This window comes from Armigeres subalbatus, chromosome 2 (assembly GCF_024139115.2).
Source record: "Armigeres subalbatus isolate Guangzhou_Male chromosome 2, GZ_Asu_2, whole genome shotgun sequence".
NCBI lineage: Eukaryota > Metazoa > Arthropoda > Insecta > Diptera > Culicidae > Armigeres > Armigeres subalbatus.
In genome coordinates, this window is record NC_085140.1 from 323,214,263 (window position 1) to 323,232,679 (window position 18,417).

The 18,417-nt window shown below is 42.5% G+C and overlaps 1 protein-coding gene across 3 annotated transcripts in view; it reads right to left on the reverse strand.

Moving 5' to 3' along the window:
* Positions 1-11,176: 11,176 nt before the first annotated feature.
* The window catches only part of LOC134212688 (androgen-induced gene 1 protein-like), a 39,479-nt gene continuing 32,238 nt past the window's right edge, over positions 11,177-18,417 (reverse strand). For 2 of the 3 annotated variants that reach the window (XM_062690756.1, XM_062690755.1), the window contains exons 2-3: positions 13,819-14,039; positions 11,177-13,753 (exon numbers count right to left, since the gene is read on the reverse strand). In XM_062690756.1, coding sequence (XP_062546740.1) covers positions 13,411-13,753; positions 13,819-14,039 — 564 coding nt within the window. In that variant the 3' untranslated portion in view covers positions 11,177-13,410. Of the gene's footprint in view, positions 13,754-13,818; positions 14,040-15,428; positions 15,986-18,417 lie in introns of those variants that run through there. The other variant, XM_062690754.1, reaches the window with a different exon arrangement.

The window sequence follows — 18,417 nt, forward strand, 5'->3', positions numbered from 1 at the left end:
CGTGGCACCAACGTGAAATGATGATCGTTCAAGGCCAGAGCCGTAAGAACCGCTGTGAATTTATGTCCACGCGATTCCCCCGAAGTTGAAATCTCCAAGTATCATCAATTCGTCGCACGGAACGGATCCAAATCCGTTCTGGAGGGATGTAAAGTGCGCAGATAAACAATCGACGATCGACGAGTTGGATAGCGACCCAGATTTGTTTTAGTTTGGAGCTTACAGTGATAAGAACACCTCCTCCTGTAGCTTTCCTACTGTTGTTCGAATTGCGGTCGCAGCGAGAAATTTGGTAATCATGCCCAAAAACTTAACTTGAGGTGGTTCTAGAATCCAGCCAGGTCGCAGTCAGAACGGTTATATCGCAACAAAGAACGATAAAGGCTAAGTGATAGTCGTCCAGAAGCCCGTTCATTCCGCCAACGTTCTGATAGTAGATTGTGATGATGGATGATGCTGGCAGGACGACAGATGCACTGGAAAGGGAACTTATATCAGATGCAGGAAGGTTTACTGGGTAACCATACTTGTCGACAGATGGAGATCGGAAGCATCCGTTTCCTGTCTCAAACATAGGACCGGGACGGCTGTTGTTCGCTGGCAGCAATAGCTCGACTGTGCTGAGTGGCGGCGGTTGTGCGTCCCAGTGGATGGCTAAATCGATGAAAAACAGGCGCATGTTTTGGTTCTGAGTGGAGTTCATTGATAGCGGTGTTAGTTGTGGGTTCGGTTTTTTGCGTTGCGTTGCGTTGCGTTGTAACGGAGTATTTCGTAGATTGCATACTGATAGTTGTCATGTATATTCTTTACCTTTCTTACCCCAATTGCTTATGGATTTCCATTTGGGATTCAATGGAAATCCAATTGGGGGTCCAAAATGATAAAACATGAAAGCTATCATTGCCGGCCACGCCCATCTTCTCCGTTACTAGGAAAGGGAAGGAAATGATGATATGATATCTACTTAACGAGAGGCCAGCGACTCACCGACGCCCTCATAGATGTCAAGGAATTGGATGGTGGGTAGGGTATGTGGTTTAGGAGTATCATTATAAGCAAATGATAGAAAATTTGTGGAAATACGTTGGGAGTGACTTTGCTAAGAAGTTTATGTCACTCCATTATCCTTGCCGATGATTTTCCTCGGATGGGGCGAAGGTATTAGCCTTGCCCTGGCTAATAGCCTAGGTTTAAGCGCCTTTGCTCGCTCTCTGAAACGAAAAGAGCAAAAGAAATTAAATTCCTTCCCCTGATATGATAATGATTTTGATCAACAAATGAATTCTAAGTGGATGAATAAATGATCAAACGGCTGCAAACAAGCCTCTATTGTCGTAGCAGAAGCAAACCCGCCTCAATACGACATGCAGAAGCACATGTTTGTGATTCAAACGCGATCGACTGTTGTTTAATTTCGATACACATAGTTGGGTAGAGAGAAAAGATGTGAAATATTGCTAAAGTAGGATTTGATGGATAGATAAATTCCTGATGATACGGGCTTCTGCATTTATTCGTCAGCACAAGTTCATTTGTCAACAAAGTATTGTTGTCCCATATACAACAACTCTATGTTGGTGCCGATCTACTGAACAGACGTTGATACGAAAGCCTCCGATATCATTGAAACCGGTGAAATGTAGAAAATATTTTACAAGTCTGTACTTAAAATATGGCCACAAACACCTGGAGACAACATAGAGTCAGCCCTTGCAACTACCGAGCGGCAACATACGCATACATAATTCACACAATGTCATATAAACTAATCTCCTAAGAACAGGGCACTCAAAAAAAAAAAAAAATAGAAAAAAAATGTGCCCAAAAAAAACCCAATTTTTCAATTTACAATAAAAAAAACATGTTTCGTTACTGATAGTAATATGAAGATGATGAAAATGAGTTAAAAGGGTCTAATTGGTTGGATCTTACTTGAATAGTCCAATTATTGGTGTCCACTCCTCGAACGATGGTGTAGACTTGCATGGGATTCAAACATCATCACTTCGCTTCACCGTCGGCTGCTCTTGAATAAGTCGCCTCAGTTCCACAACGCAGAATCCCGCTAGATGCCTCCTTAACCTTTCCCAGTACATACATGTCTCATCAATTTCGCTGAATCTTGGGCTGCATGAAATTCTTGGAATAGGTCCCCAGGGTGAGCTGATCCTTGTCTCCCATCGTTCAAAACAAATGTCACTCCTCGCTATACTTTGGATTGAAACTGTCCAGGTATGCTTTTTTTTAATTTATTTCACTTCATTTATTTTTTGACGTGAGGAAAAAGTTTTGCGTCCGAATTTCACCAAAGCTTGCTGAGACTCCAGCGGTGTTAGTTGTGGGTTCGGTGTGCTGAAAGCCAAGAAACCTGTAGGTGATGAGTGGACCTTCGTTGGTTGTACTTGCCGGTAACAGAAATTCGGAGGACCCCTTCTCCGACCTCATTCGCAGAACAGACTGCTGGTCGCTGGCGGGAAGGGCTCGACTGCGATGAGTGGTTCGGGGTCTTCCTTAAGGCAAGCGGAAGTGTTGCGTCCCGGGAGAAAGCTGGAGACATTATGATATGGCAGGATTGTTGAACAAGCGTTATTGTTTCGTCGCAGTTGTGAACAAGTAGTCGAGCTAAAACCCGAAATACTTTCAGGTGAGGCAATGTTGATTCGTTGATCATACTTGCTGATTATTGAAGCTCCACGTTGTCCGTAACAAGCGCAACAATATTTCAGCGTGGATCGAACCAGTGCAGCTGCGAAAGAACGCAGACTCCCGAGCAGACGAAAATAGCTTAATAATATCAATTCTTGATTAAATAGCAAACTGAGATATGGACATGTTTGATATAAGAGATAAAAGATCAGACGACAATATCAATATTTTGCACTAAAATTTCACGAGGAATTCAAAGTTATACTATTTATAAGAAGTGATCAATATCATGTGCTATTGGCTTGTTCTTATCCATAACATATATGCCATTCGATTTTGGCGACATTCGGATTTAGCATCAACCATTCGATTTTGGCAACACAATTTCTTGTTTTATTTTTGATATTGCTTATAAACCACGTAAATATCGTAATCCTCGTAAAAACAATTGGTTAGACCTCTAAACCGACGTTAAAAACAATTAAAAAAAGTGTATTTTTTAAAGATAAACAAACGCCTAAATATTAAAATTTTCGTAAAAGGAATTGATTAGACCCCGAAAGCGACGATAAAAATAATTAAAATGAAATATACGTGTTAAAAACCATTCGATTTTGGCAACATAAACGTTCTGAACGTGTTGCCAAAATCGAATGGGGTCTGTATTGAAATGATATTTCGGTGCAAATTTCGATTCTGTTCTTTCATCTTTTATATCAATCAAATCCATTTCATGTTTTGTTATTCTGTTCATGGCTTCTGCCCGGGCTGCACTATGGGGAATCAGGTGGCCGACAATCAAATATCGAATTTCTGTGATTCAAAATTGAAGTAGACCTACTGAAAAATAATGCTTCGGAGCATTTATTTATTTATTATCAGACTAAGGCCGGAGTGGCCTGTGCTGCACATAAAATTCTTCTCCATTCAGCTCGGTCCATGGCTGCACTTCGCCAACCACGCAGTCTGCGGATGGTCCGCAAATCGTCCTCCACCTGATCGATCCACCTTGCCCGCTGTGCACATCGCCTTCTTGTTCCCGTCGGATCGTTGTCGAGAACCATTTTCACCGGATTACTGTCCGACATTCTGGCTACGTGCCCGGCCCACCGCAGTCCTCCGATTTTCGCGGTGTGAACGATGGATGGTTCTCCCAACAGCTGATGCAACTCGTGGTTCATTCGCCTTCTCCACGCACCGCCCGCGAACTCTATTCGATCGGAGCGTCTTACGAAGTCCAAAGTACGTACGATTTCCAGCCACTATTATTATTATTATTTAATCAGACTAAGGCCGAAGTGGCCTGTGCGGTATATAAGAGTCTTCTCCATTCGGCTCGGTCCATGGCTACACGTCGCCAACCACGCAGTCTACGGAGGGTCCGCAAGTCATCTTCCACCTGATCGATCCACCTTGCCCGCTGCGCACCTCGCCTTCTTGTGCCCGTCGGATCGTTGTCGAGAACCATTTTCACCGGGTTACTGTCCGACATTCTGGCTACGTGCCCGGCCCATCGCAGTCGTCCGATTTTCGCGGTGTGAACGATGGATGGTTCTCCCAACAGCTGATGCAATTCGTGGTTCATTCGCCTCCCCCACGTACCGTCCGCCATCTGCACCCCACCATAGATGGTACGCAGCACCTTCCTTTCGAAAACTCCAAGTGCGCGTTGGTCCTCCACGAGCATCGTCCAGGTCTCGTGTCCGTAGAGGACTACCGGTCTAATTAGCGTTTTGTAGATTGTCAGTTTAGTACGGCGGCGAACTCTATTCGATCGGAGCGTCTTGCGGAGTCCAAAGTACGTACGATTTCCAGCCACTATGCGTCTCCGAATTTCTCTGCTGGTGTCATTTTCGGCAGTCACCAGTGAGCCCAAGTACACAAATTCTTCTACCACCTCGATTTCGTCACCACCGATGCAAACTCGCGGTGGGTGGCTCACATTGTCTTCTCTTGAACCTCTTCCTATCATGTACTTCGTCTTCGACGTGTTGATGACTAGTCCGATCCGCTTAGCTTCCCTCTTCAGTCTGATGTAGGCTTCCTCCATCTTCTCAAAGTTACGTGCCATAATATCTATGTCGTCGGCGAAACCAAATAGCTGGACGGACTTATTGAAAATTGTACCACTCGTGTTAATCCCTGCTCTTCGTATTACCCCTTCCAAAGCGATGTTGAATAGCAAACACGAAAGACCATCACCTTGCCGTAACCCTCTGCGGGTTTCGAAGGGACTCGAGAATGCCCCTGAAACTCGAACTACGCACATCACCCGATCTATCGTCGCTTTGATCAACCGTGTCAGTTTATCCGGAAAACCGTGTTCGTGCATTAGCTGCCATAGTCCCGATCGATTGTATCATATGCGGCTTTGAAGTCGATGAATAGATGATGTGTGGGCACGTTGTATTCGCGGCATTTCTGCAGTACTTGGCGAATGGCGAACACCTGGTCCGTGGTGGAGCGTTCGCCCATAAAACCCGCCTGGTACTGCCCCACGAACTCCCTTGCAGTTGGTGCTAGTCGACGGCATAAAATTTGGGAGAGTACCTTGTAGGCGGCGTTCAGCAATGTGATTGCGCGGTAGTTGCTACAATCCAGCTTATCGCCCTTTTTGTAGATGGGACACACGACACCCGCCATCCACTCCTGCGGCAAAACTTCCTCCTCCCAAATCTTGGTAATGACCCAGTGCAGCGCTCTAGCCAGTGCTTCACCACCGTGTTTAAATAGCTCTCCTGGTAGTTGGTCAACCCCAGGGGCTTTGTTGTTCTTCAGCCGACCAATCTCCTCCTGGATTTCTTGGAGATCCGGAGCCGGTAGAATTATGTCCTGCGCGCGTTCCCCCAGGTCCATCACCATACCGCCATCTTCGTCTGCCACATCGCCATTCAGGTGCTCTTCGTAGTGCTGCCGCCACCTTTGGATCACCTCACGCTCGTTTGTAAGAAGGTTCCCGTTTATGTCCTTACACATATCAGGCTGTGGCACGTGGCCCTTACGTGAACGGTTCAACTTCTCATAGAACTTTCGTGTGTTATTAGCGCGGTACAGTTGCTCCGTCTCTTCACGGTCTCGATCTTCCTGCTGACGCTTCTTCGTCCGGAAAATCGAGTTTTGTCTGTTCCGCGCCTGTTTATATCGTGCCTCGTTCGCCCTCGTGCGGTGTTGCAGCAATCTCGCCCATGCTGCATTCTTCTCTTCTACTAACTGCTCACATTCGCCGTCATACCAGTCGTTTCTCTGATCCGGGGGCACCGTGCCAAGTGCAGCGGTTGCGGTGCTACGGCGGATCGAATAGCTCTCCAGCCATCTTCAAGAGACGCTGCGCCTAGCTGCTCTTCCCAGGGGCGTCGCGTGGAATAATTGGGAACCTGTTCAAAAATGTTCAATAATCAAATAACATTCTTATTTACCCTTCATCACGTGTGCGGTCCTGAAACGCCCGTGCAGGCTCGTTCGTATGCAGGACAACGTCTGCCGGGTCAACTAGTATCTTTATAAAACTCACTTTTCGTTGTTGGCCGTTAGCAAGGGAAAAGCATCATGCAACCCTTTGATAACGAATAAGTTTTCATTGAAAAAGTAAGGTTATGCAGATCATTACAACTATATTTGAGCCACATATTAAACAAGATACAATTTTGTTTGCAGAATATTAGTAAAACAATGTTCCACATGCAGAGACTTCCTCGAAATGTATGAACTTGAACAAACAATATTGAAATAGAAGAGCAGTGCTAGTGACAACTCGGCCACGTAATATGCTGAAGACAATTTAATTAACTACGTTCAAATAACTATGCTGAACCAAGCTGCTCCCCACAAACTAAGTCAAATATGTACTGTTGTAACTACTGACATCCGTATCATGTGTAGTTTTGTATTCCGCGCATTCCATATAAGTTGAAGCGACAGAAGAATATGTCTTTTGCTCGTTCAAATTTGAAGTTGAACGAGTTGCAACGAAATGTAAGAAGGCGTCGATATTATGCTCGCAGTGTGTTGCAGCGGTTCGTTCCCAACAAACAGACGAACAGAGAGAAAATTTTCCTCAAAATTCTCTCTCATATTTTTTTCTTCGTTCACGTCGTAAACTTGAACGAACTGCGAAGCCGTTTCGTTGCAAGGTTTGTTGCATCGCTTCGTGTTCTACAAGTAGGCGGGCAGAGACAAAAAAGCACGTGTTTTCATGCAATAGTGTCTTTTTGTGCATTGGAATGATACAAACAACCAAACGACTGAATACAAAAAGGAAAGCTACATATTTGCTGGTTGTGTGGACTGGTTCAGAAAAAAAATTGAACGTAGCTGTTGCGAAAGCTCTGTTTTCTGCCAACCAGTGCAACTATGTTTTTGAACACAAGATCAAAATATAATCTTCATTAGTTAGCCTACCTGTGCAATGAACAGGTTGAACAGGCCGACCAGACGCCACTGGTTGGGAGTGTCACTTCCAGCTGCTGCGCGTATTCTTGGGCTAGTCTACCGTCTTGTAGCCGCCCAATATTAAGCCGCGGCGTCCGACTTCGACGCGTGTTGTACACGGTCGAGAGTTTTGAGCGCAGGCATACTGCAACGAGGTAGTGGTCGGATTCAATATTCGCACTGCGGTAAGTGCGGACGTTCGTGATGTCGGAGAAGAATTTACCGTCGATTAGAACGTGGTCGATTTGGTTTTCCGTTTCTTGGTTAGGTGATCTCCATGTGGCCTTGTGGATATTTTTGCGGGGAAAGAAGGTGCTTCGGATTACCATTCCGCGGGAGGCTGCGAAGTTTATGCATCGTTGGCCGTTGTCGTTCGATACGGTGTGCAGACTATCCGGTCCGATGACCGGTCTATACATTTCCTCCCTTCTTACCTGCGCGTTCATGTCACCGATGACGATTTTGACGTCCCGCAATGGGCATCCATCGTATGTCTGCTCCAGCTGCGCGTAGAACGCTTCTTTCTCGTCGTCGGGTCTCCCTTCGTGTGGGCAGTGCATGTTGATGATGCTATAGTTGAAGAATCGGCCTTTAATCCTCAGCTTGCACATCCTTGCGTTGATTGGCTGCCACCCAATCACGCGTTGGTGCATCTTACCCAGCACTATGAAGCCGGTTCCCAGCTCGTTGGTGGTGCCACAGCTTTGGTAGAAGGTAGCCGCTCGATGCCCGCTTTTCCACACTTTATGTCCTGTCCAGCAAATCTCCTGCAGCGCCACGACTTCGAAGTTGCGGGATGTAATTCATCGTAGATCATCCTGTCGCAACCTGCGAAACCTAGCGACTTGCAGTTCCATGTTCCAAGCTTCCAATCGTGATCCTTTATTCGTCGCCTAGGTCGTTGCCGATTGTATCGAGTCGCATTATCTTTTATATTGTTCGTAATGATTGGTTTTCCAGGCGGCTTATTGGGCCTGCGCAAACCTCCTGTCTCGTCGGAGGGTCGTCGTGTCAGGACTGTTTAGCGTCCCACCCAACACCAGGACTTGGGATTGTGCGCTTCGAGCGGCAGACGGTCGCTTTGGCGGAGCCTACTTTCGGATACATGCAGCTTTTTATAGAGGTTTAACAAGGCCCACTGTCAAACCCCACCACATCCTAGGAAAGCGACATAACTCGCAGATGGCCTGGGGAGGGATCGTCAAGCCCTTGGACATAGTCCCTGCTGCCCTGATTCTGAACATCCTTGAGGCCATTGATTCATGCTCATGGATTTTGAATAATTCTTCCGTCATCCACGGATACTGGACAATTCTTTTGGGGACATAGCTATCGATGATGTATGCCAGGACATGAGAGAAAGTTTGTGCAGCTTTGTTGACATCGATCGGATTCAAAATACGATCCCAATCCAGTTCTGAAAGTACTTCGACAATACTGCGATAGTCGGTCCTTGGAAAATTGTAGGTCACGGCGCTAGAAAATTCATGGCCAGCGGTTTGCTCGACGGTAATTACGAGAGCTGGGTGATGAGCGACAAATTTATCCAAAGGGACCGGAGTACTAATAAAACAGTAATCAAGCGAACGACCGTTCTCGTATTCAACTCCATTGATTTGAGATAGTGTAGCCATACTATAATTGTCCAAAAGCTTCGTGGCACCAACGTGAAATGATGATCGTTCAAGGTTAGAGCCGTAAGAACCGCTGTGAATTTGTGTCCACACGATTCCCACGAAGTTGAAATTTCCAAGTATCATCAATTCGTCGCACGAAGCGGCTTCAAATCCGTTCTGGAGGGATGTAAAGTGCGCAGATAGACAATCGACGATCGACGAGTTGGATAGCGACCCAGATTTGTTCCACGGCCGTCCAGGTATTGTCCTCAATAGCAGTATCTTTTAGTCTGGAGCTTACAGTGATAAGAACACCTTCTCCTGTAGCTTTCCTACTGTTGTTCGAATTGCGGTCGCAGCGAAATATTTGGTAACCATGCCCAAAAACTAGAATCCAGCCAGATCTCAGTCAGAACGATTATATCGTAACAAAGATCGATAACGGCTAAGTGATAGTCGTCCAGAAGCCCGTTCATTCCGCCAACGTTCTGATAGTAGATTGTGATGACGGATGATGCTGGTAGGACGACAGATGCACTGGAAAGCGAAGCACGATCAGATGCTTGCATGTTTACTGGGCAACCATACTTGCCGACAGATGGAAATCGGAAGCTCCCATTTCCTCTCTCAAACACAGGGCCCGGACGGCTATTGGTCGCTGGCAGCAATAGCTCGACTGTGCTAAGTGGCAGCAGTTGTGCGTCCCAGTGGATGGCTAAATCGATGAAAAACAGGCGCTTGACATGGTTCTGAGTGGAGTTCATTGATAGAAACAGGACACGACGGATGTATACTTTGCAGCGGTGTTAGTTGTGGGTTCGATGTGCTGAAAACCGAGAAACTTTTAGGCGATGAAATGGACCTTCGTTGGAATTCGGAAGACACCTTCTCCGACCTTATTTAGGACCGGGACGACTCCTGGTCGCTGGGGGGAAGGGCTAGACTGCGATGAGTGGTTCGGGGCCTTCCTTAAGGGGAGAAGGCTGGAGACATTATGATATGGCAGGATTGTTGCGCAAGCGTTATTGTTTGGTCGCAGCTGTGAACAAGTAGTCTATAGCTAAAAACCGAAATACTTTCAGGTGAGGCAATGTTGATTCGTTGATCATACTTGACGATTATTGAAGCTCGGTTCAAATGCCCGTTGTAGACCCATCATCGCTCCACGCTTTCCGTAATTCGTTCTTCGAATGGGTATTCTCAGCATTCCGTTTTTTCGTGCCCTCCGCGATTGTAGATTTTCAAGATTAATTAATTGACAACGGCTGCTGTAACTGGGTAATCGGAATGAGTCTCCAATTTCCGAGGAATAACGCTCCTTAAGATGACTCGGGGAGGCACTAAACACCGTGTTATTTCTCCTATCTTTCGTCTCTTTCTAGCATTATCACCTTGCAACTTTGGAGCGGCGTATTTCGGGTTTTCAGTTGTTTGATGTAACTGTAAATGTATCAGCATGTAGATTGCGAGTAAGCACGCGCCGGTGATACTTTTTCGAAATCATATTTGTTGTAGAAAAAAGTTAAGCTTTCAATGATGAAAATGATGACGATTTGATGATTGTTAGTGCTTCCCGTGTCACCTTAATCCGGCGTTCAATTTTTTTCAAATGTGGTTAACCAATGATAGAAAAATCCTAAATGAATTCCAGGAGTACAACTTGCAGACATATCGGTTTATTGATTATTGATGAATTACAGCAAGTTATGCTAGAACATGGTTTTTCGGCGAAATTGATACGGTTGATTCGTGTAACGTTTGACAAAATGAATTAAAGATGAGTATTGTTTCAGTTGCTCATCAAGTATGTATGTTCCGGGTATAGACAGTCTTGTCCGACTGTAGTCAATATTTTATGAGTTGATTCTCGCGTGGTTGGGCTTTTCACCTTTAGATGATTGAAAAATCATCGATTGGAACAATGCTTTTGTACGAATCGAGGACAAAAGTGAAATCGAACGTTAGGAAAACATAACAACACCGTGTTACCATGGATTTGTTGTGTTGAGGCGTAGGAGTCCAAGGATGTTATCGATCATTTAGTAATCTGCGTTCGATCATTTAGTAGTTTGTCAATAACTCATTCTACAGGCCCAATTTCAAAATGTATTGTATGGTGGACTTTTAGTGCGAAGGTTTTTCTACAACTCTCTTCAACAGGTCGATGTTCGAATTTCACTATTAAAGGAGTTACGGTGCTAGTTGCTATACCTATACTAAATGATAACAAAATATGCAATCATTTAGTCTAAGTTACTGCTACTAGCGCTATAGCTCCGTTATTAGTGTAATTCAAACAACGAACTGTTAAGCAGAGTTGTAGATAAACCTTTGAACTAGAAGTCCACCATACAACACATTTTGAAATTTAGCCTCTGGAATGAGTTATTGACAAACTACTAAATGATCGAAGGCAGATTACTAAATGATCGATAACATCCTTGGGAGTCAACATGCATATCGGATAGTTCGATGATAATAGTTACTCATTTATTGACGGTTCATTTATTTGAATTTAACTGCGTTACAATGATAGATTTCACTTGAATAAATTTATGGATATATATTTTCTCTAAATCTCACGATTTGATTGACTCTCTTATTCCTATCAGTGGTGAATACTTATTAGAATAGCTTAGAATGTTTCGTTCCTTATCCGAAAGATTCTCGAAATGCAAATTTATATCAAAATGTAAATACAATGCACACACTAGTGATTTTTTTTCCTTCGATTTGTTTGCAATTATAAACACTAATTTGACTGCTTGCTGTTTTTTTTGACCTCATATTCAATAATTATCTCTAAAACTGAGCACCGAAAAAGTTCGGTTTATTTGCAATACGTTTTTTAGATTTTGTAGCAATTTACGCAACATTTAAATGGTGTGTTCGTTTGAATTTTGGTCTTTTCGAATTGAAACTTAATTCAAAATACTCACTACTATCGATCGACTAATAACTAATCTAATCTTGTGTTCGTGTTGTTTGGGTTCGTATGGTATGTGGCGAATATATGATAGCACATCTAAATTTCACTCATTCCATATTTTGAATTCAAAGACGGTCAAATGCAGTGTGAAGTAGTGGTAACGGCAAATTTAACTAGCTTTTTACTGGCTAAGTAAGATGATGATGATATCAGAAAATTCATTTTTCGAAATTTGCAATTCCAACTAGGTGTATAAGGGTGAATGTGGGCTGGCGTTCACAACACTTAATAATTTGGTAAATAGTTTCTTTCTGGAGAATGGTTCTACTCTATGGTTTATCACCTGTTGGGTACATGACTTTCGAACTTTTTCTGTGAAATACATAAATTAAATATTTTCCACATATGAAACAAGACTGACAACTTCAATTATCACTTATCACATGATTAAGGTACCGTCGGCGGGGGTAATAATGGGATGAGAATGAGTGACTGTTTTAACATCATAGAATGCTAGAATAAATTTAATGTATCTGAGGACAAGAAAACTGAATTATAAAAAAACATTTTTGAACGATTTTGTTATCCGACCTCCAGACTGTCGGTGAGAGCGCTGACCCACTGTCACCCCCGACGACGGTATCCTAATTTGATCAATCCTTTCAACAAACCACTCACCATTTAGCTCTGTTCAATCAAATTCTGGTTGGATTTAATATGAATATCTATTGTTAGATAATTACACGCCATTTACCTCAGTAATTGCATGTTGAATTGAAAGCTGACTAGCTTGAATGATTGTTCTCCTCCATCTGCATAATGTTGTTAAGGAAACAAGATTAAAATTACAATCATTTCTTGTTTTCAATAGTCAATTAAATCCAGTCGTAGTTGTCAAATTAGCCAAATGGCTTCTTGAAACCCTAATCACACTAAAGGCCGTCGGGTGTCCTTCGCTCAATCTCGCTATCATGTTTTGTTGCATGTATGCCCATTCGATTGATCCGATAATTAAACACAGCTGGGGAGACGAGTGTCAAAACATAAGACTCTGTATTTGAAGAACGTACTGTGTAAATACTGAGTATCTACAAATGTCATTGCTCAATTTCGTTCAGCCATTAAGAATGAATGTTGTGAGTTGGATGAGAACTAGGGCTCATCATGGATTACTACTACTAGTTTGTTTCGAATGGTTCCGGAAGCTTGAAATAATAGGAAGATGTGAACCAGTTTCAAAGTTGAAAAATTAGAGTTAGGGTTTCCTAATAAAGATATTGATCAAACTGTCAGTCTTCTTCATACATGGTTTTCGGTTTCTACATTATCAATCATTATCAGCTGTCCGAATGTAGAACAAACACCTGGCTAAAATTAACGGAATTTTCTTTCTGTCGCTACTGCTATGGGAATCAAGCAACACTGGTTATTCGTCTCCATCCGGTAGTTGTGTCAATTCATAATTTTCTAAATAGGAAATTAAAATTATATTAAAGCATAAATATTAAAAACCAATGCTTAATGGATAACCATGAATTTATTGCAACTATTAGTTGTACACATCACAGATGTTGGGTTAAACAAATATTTAGAAGAAAAAAAACATACAAACTCATGTAGAACTAAAACCGAGGTAAACAAAAATCGGGTTACCGTTTAAGTGTTATGTATTGTTTAATGTAATCAATGAAAAAGAGAACAACCGTAAAATAGTGAAGGCGTTGCTTCAGTCGCGTCCATGCATTAACAACAACTACAAACGCTTGCACAGAGTATGGCAACAGATCCGCTCTATTTGGTCTTCTTACTGGCACCAGTGCCTGCCTTAAGCTGTTTCAGCTCCTTGGTCCAGATCAGATTGTTGAAGAATTCCCCGAACAGATATAGCCCGACGGAGAAGACCAAACTGACGGCGAAGAACACGATGCGCTGCGGCAGGTTCAGCACGTCGAGCACCGGGTAGACCCAGATTCCGCCGTAGTGGCGGATAATGTGCAGCCACGTCAGATAGGCTGCCATAAAGATGCTCAACCCGGCCAGACCGGCTTTGCGCGAGGGATATTGGCGGAAACTGGTGCAAATTTCTAGGATCATGAAGATCACGATGTTGGTGTGCATCACGTGGTTTAACCAGCTGCAATGGGAGAAAAGAGTTAGTTTTTTTTTTATTTTGTTTTTTAGCGATGTTGTTGAACATACCCCGGAAAAACGGCATCCAATGCCTTGGGGAAGACCAGTTCACGATCGATGGCCATCAGCGACCAAAACGTGACTCCCACATTGAGTGCCACGGGGAAGGCAAATGCAGCCAGCATATAGTCCTTGAGCTTCCGGATTAGTGGTGTTTTGCGTGGAGCCACCTCATTGGTACCGATGAAGTCATTGATCAGGCAGACGGTGAAGTAGATGGCTTGTAGGATCTAGAAGATGAGAATAACAGTATACATTATAGTTTTATGTTGCATCTATACGCATATTACGCATTTTTACAGGTGTTTTAAGCTAATTGCTTTTAAACTTAGAACATACTCTAAACACCAAAATTGATCAAGTTGTATACTGTTCGGCTATTTCCCAGAAAGAACACCTTTACCAAACCTCTCCACTTCTGGCATAGCCATAAAAAGAGCTAAAATTTGGCGAGAAAAGGAGAGAACAAAATCCGGTTCTTGCATCATGCATTTTTCTTCATATATGTATAGTCAAATTAAAACAGACTTGCTTTTCTCTTCACTATTGGCATCGCATCCCATGCATAGTTATTTTCACCTTGCAGTAGAGTATTTGAATCCTTTTCCAGTTAGATTCTTGACAGCTGAAAATTTTTGAATTTTAGCTGTGTATACATTTGATTAAGATTACGCTTAACTTTGTCGAGTCATCGGTAATCGATACATTTGATAGAAATAAATGTTGTCGAATTTTAGTAAAAGATTGACTAGGTTGTGGCAAAGGATTTTTTAAGGTAATTTTTTGAGAAGATCTGGATTCTCGAAAAAAAAATACTTCTCACAGTTCATATTAACTGAACTTACTACTGGACTACACAGGGGTTGCAATACCAGTAACGAAAGTGAAGCGATAAAAACTAAAATAAAAACTCCCCCCTAATAAATAGAAATTTTCCATAAAAAAATGAAAATTGCCAATAAAGAAATCAGGGTATGAGCAATAAATAAATATAAAATTTCCACAAATAAAGCAAAATTTCCATAAACAATCAAGAATTTTCCACAAAACAAAAATAAATTAGCACTTTTAAAAGCAAAAATTGCAATTATAAAAGAAGAATTTTCCATAAAGAAATCAAAATGTTCCACGGAAAAAATACAAAATTTCCATAAATAAATCAATATTAGCATTACAAATTTTCCACAAAATAAATATTTTTTTCCACAAAAAATTAAAAACTATAAATCCCAGAAAAAGGTATGATCCAATGAACTCCCATAAGAAATGTTCGAACGTTCAACTATAGGCAACGAAATTAGTAGTTCAACATTTGGCGAATTACTCCAATCTATATAATTTGAATTGCTTTTCGTAGTTCGTTGAAGATGAGAAGGATGATGCTTGGAAATTTTTAGGAAGTCTCGATTCGTCATACATGGAGTTTATGACAGCGACAGCGAAAGGGTTTGTTTGCTTTTCCACATAGCGCCTATTGTTATGCAATGCCGTTTTTCCGACATACACGCGACCCTTTGCGCTCGCGCTTGGACGTTTAGCCGCATAGAAAAGCATGATGCAAATGTAGTACCGATTTCTAACACAACCCAACTTGTTTTCCGGCATCAACGGCCACTTACCGCATCCCAGACGGTGAGGTACTTCAATTTTCCTCCATATTCGCCACCGGGTCGTTGCAGTTCCGGAGGAAAATGCACATAGGTGAAATCGTAGTAGATCCCATAGGAAAACTGCACCACCAAAATGAAGTGCATCAACGTACGCAACGCTCCGTAGATGCCCTGGTTGTATCCATCGTTGTTTTTCTTCTTTCCCATCGCAGCGTCAATTCACTGAATTGATTGCTCTCTGAAGTAGATTAATCGACCACTGACACCGACACAGCACTTCAAAGTTATGAATGCAGTCTCGAGACTTGCCTGATACGAAACCCGGATTTCACCCGTGTGATGTGAACCTTGTCAAACGATAACAGCCAGCGAACCGTACAGTGATGAATTTTATAATCAGACCTCACTCGGCGTGATGACTCGATAGAATGCTGTTATGTGTACTTTGGAACCTCTAGTTTTGAGAGGAACGGAGATATAGCATTTAAATGATACAATAAAATGGAAATACACAGGGACAGCGACAGTCTACGCAAGCAGACAACAAACTGGAATGATATCAAGCACAAGCCAAATATGTTCACGATGTGTGAGAACGTGGAAGTTTACATGGTGTGAACCAGGTTACCAATACTAGAAGGTAATGTCTGTGCTGTTGACGTTTGTCGTGTTTCACCTGTTTGAAATATAGATGGGCTGTGTTGTAAAATACAGAGCAGTACTAAGGGTGCTGCAATCAGAACGGCTTTTTATCCTCCTCGGGCCGGATTGTGGTACCCGTGTATTTTAAATGGGGCCGGATTTTTATTTTCTTTGTCGAAATTCCGTCAATTTCGTACCATTGTGTGAGGAACAAAATCCGTTGACAAGATTCCCGAGGGGCGAGATTGTGCGTGCACAGCTTGAATTCTTGTGTCAACATCTGCCTAAATAACTTCTCGAAGTTATGAGTTTAAACACTTAAGTACCTGACCCCCAATTTCAAGGAAAACTAAATTTTTAAAACGATGGTTCTCAGCAGTCTTGCATCGGAATTTTGCCCTGTTTCTTGCAATCGATCACAAAATTCCTATAGTTTTTTGAAATTTGGTAGTCGTTTTGAAAAAGAATATGGTTCCTGAGATATTGATGGGAGTACAGTGAACGTTCGCTAATTGGGGTTTTTCTAGTTGGGGTGCTTTTTAGTTGGGGGTTCGCTAATTGGGGCGAAACCCAATTAAAAAGCAGCTAAACGTCAGAATGTGATGTCAAAAACGCGTTGACGTTTTGTTTCCGTGTTTGGCGGGATTGATATTTTCTGGCGCGTAAAATATTCTTTTGTTCAATGCAAAAAGTAAACAACATTGACGCTTGTCAAACCGCCCCAATTAGCGAACGGCATTCGCTAGTTGGGGTGAGGTCGTGCCCCAATTAGCGAACGATCACTGTACTGGGGTACGTCCCGAAAAAATAGGCACCTCTCGACCAACATGTCAAACTTCATAATTTGCAAAATAAGTTAATAGGAATGTATTCCGAGGGTGTTTGGTCGTGTTTCCAGCTCGATCAGGAGGAGGCCATTTTTCGGGACGGAAGATTAATCTAGTACTCCCATCAATATCTCCGGAACCATGTTCATTTTAAAAACGCTGACGAATGTCCAACATTTTTAGGAATTTCGTGATCGATTCTTCTTCTTATTGGCATTTCATACCCACACTGGGACAGAGCTGCCTCGCAGCTTAGTGTTCATTAACACAGTTATAAACTGCGAAGTTTCTAAGCCAGGTTACCATTTTTGCATTCGTATATCATGAGGCGATCACGATGATACTTTTTATGCCCAGGGAAGTCGAGACAATTTCCAATCCGAAAATTGCCTAGACCGGTACCGGGAATTGAACCCAGCCACCCTCGGCATGGTCTTGCTTTGTAGCCGCGCATCTTACCGCACGGCTAAGGAGGGCCCTTGTTATCGATTACCAGAACCAAATTCCGCTGCTGAGAACCAACATTTTGAAAATTTAGTTTTCAATGAAATTAGGGGTCAGGCACGTAAGCGTTAAAATAAGAGATTGAATCCTAGAAAGAAAGAGCAAGTCTCTTACTTATCATCTCTGCATACATATACGATATGTAGCATACCGCGAGAAACTTTTTTCGCAAGCTGTCATGATAGAGAACTGATTCGGGATGTTATACCCCATGATAAATTTCTTTTAGAAAGCTCCAAATGTGGGGAGCACTGGCTCTGATGATGCATTTCAGCTTATTCTACACAGCTTTGCAGTAGACTGACCCAGCTTAGTATGGGGAGAAAAAAATGTTGCCGAATTCCACGGGGCACCCCCCAAGATTGTGTCTTTGGGTGAGAAAATCAATCTCTCAAAACTTCAGCTCAATCGCTTGTTGCATAAGTGGGATAAAAGGGACCCCAAATGACACTTAATTCACGGCTGCTACATACAAGCTCTGCCAAATAGCGTTTCCTAATGATGAAATTCGTGGAATCGGAATAGTGATGGTTTCGTGTTGATCATACTTCGGCAAGTGGTTCCCCAGTCAACACATGATTGCATATGATGTCACATAAGATGCTACAGTGGAGGCCATATAGGTGCTTCCCCATACAATATGTACGTATATCGCCTCCACTTTGGCATCTTATGTTGCATCATATACGATTTTGTGTTGACTGGGTCATTTCACCCTTTACTCCCCTGTGTTCATAAGAAATATTAGAAAATCATAAAGTAATCACACTTATTATAATCATATAAAGGGCTGGTTTCCCCAGTAGTGTTCAATTAATGTTTATAAATAAAATAATTATTTTTCTTATCGAGACGAACCAGCCTAGGGCTGAAAGTTTCGTAAATAAAGACATAAAAATATGTTGCTGCTAAGAATAGCGTCGTAAATTGTTCAAATATGCAAAAAAAAAGAATTGAGCGATATTGATTTTGAAATTCTACTGTTATAAAAATAAATCTAGGACGGCTGCTGAAAAAAACGCGTT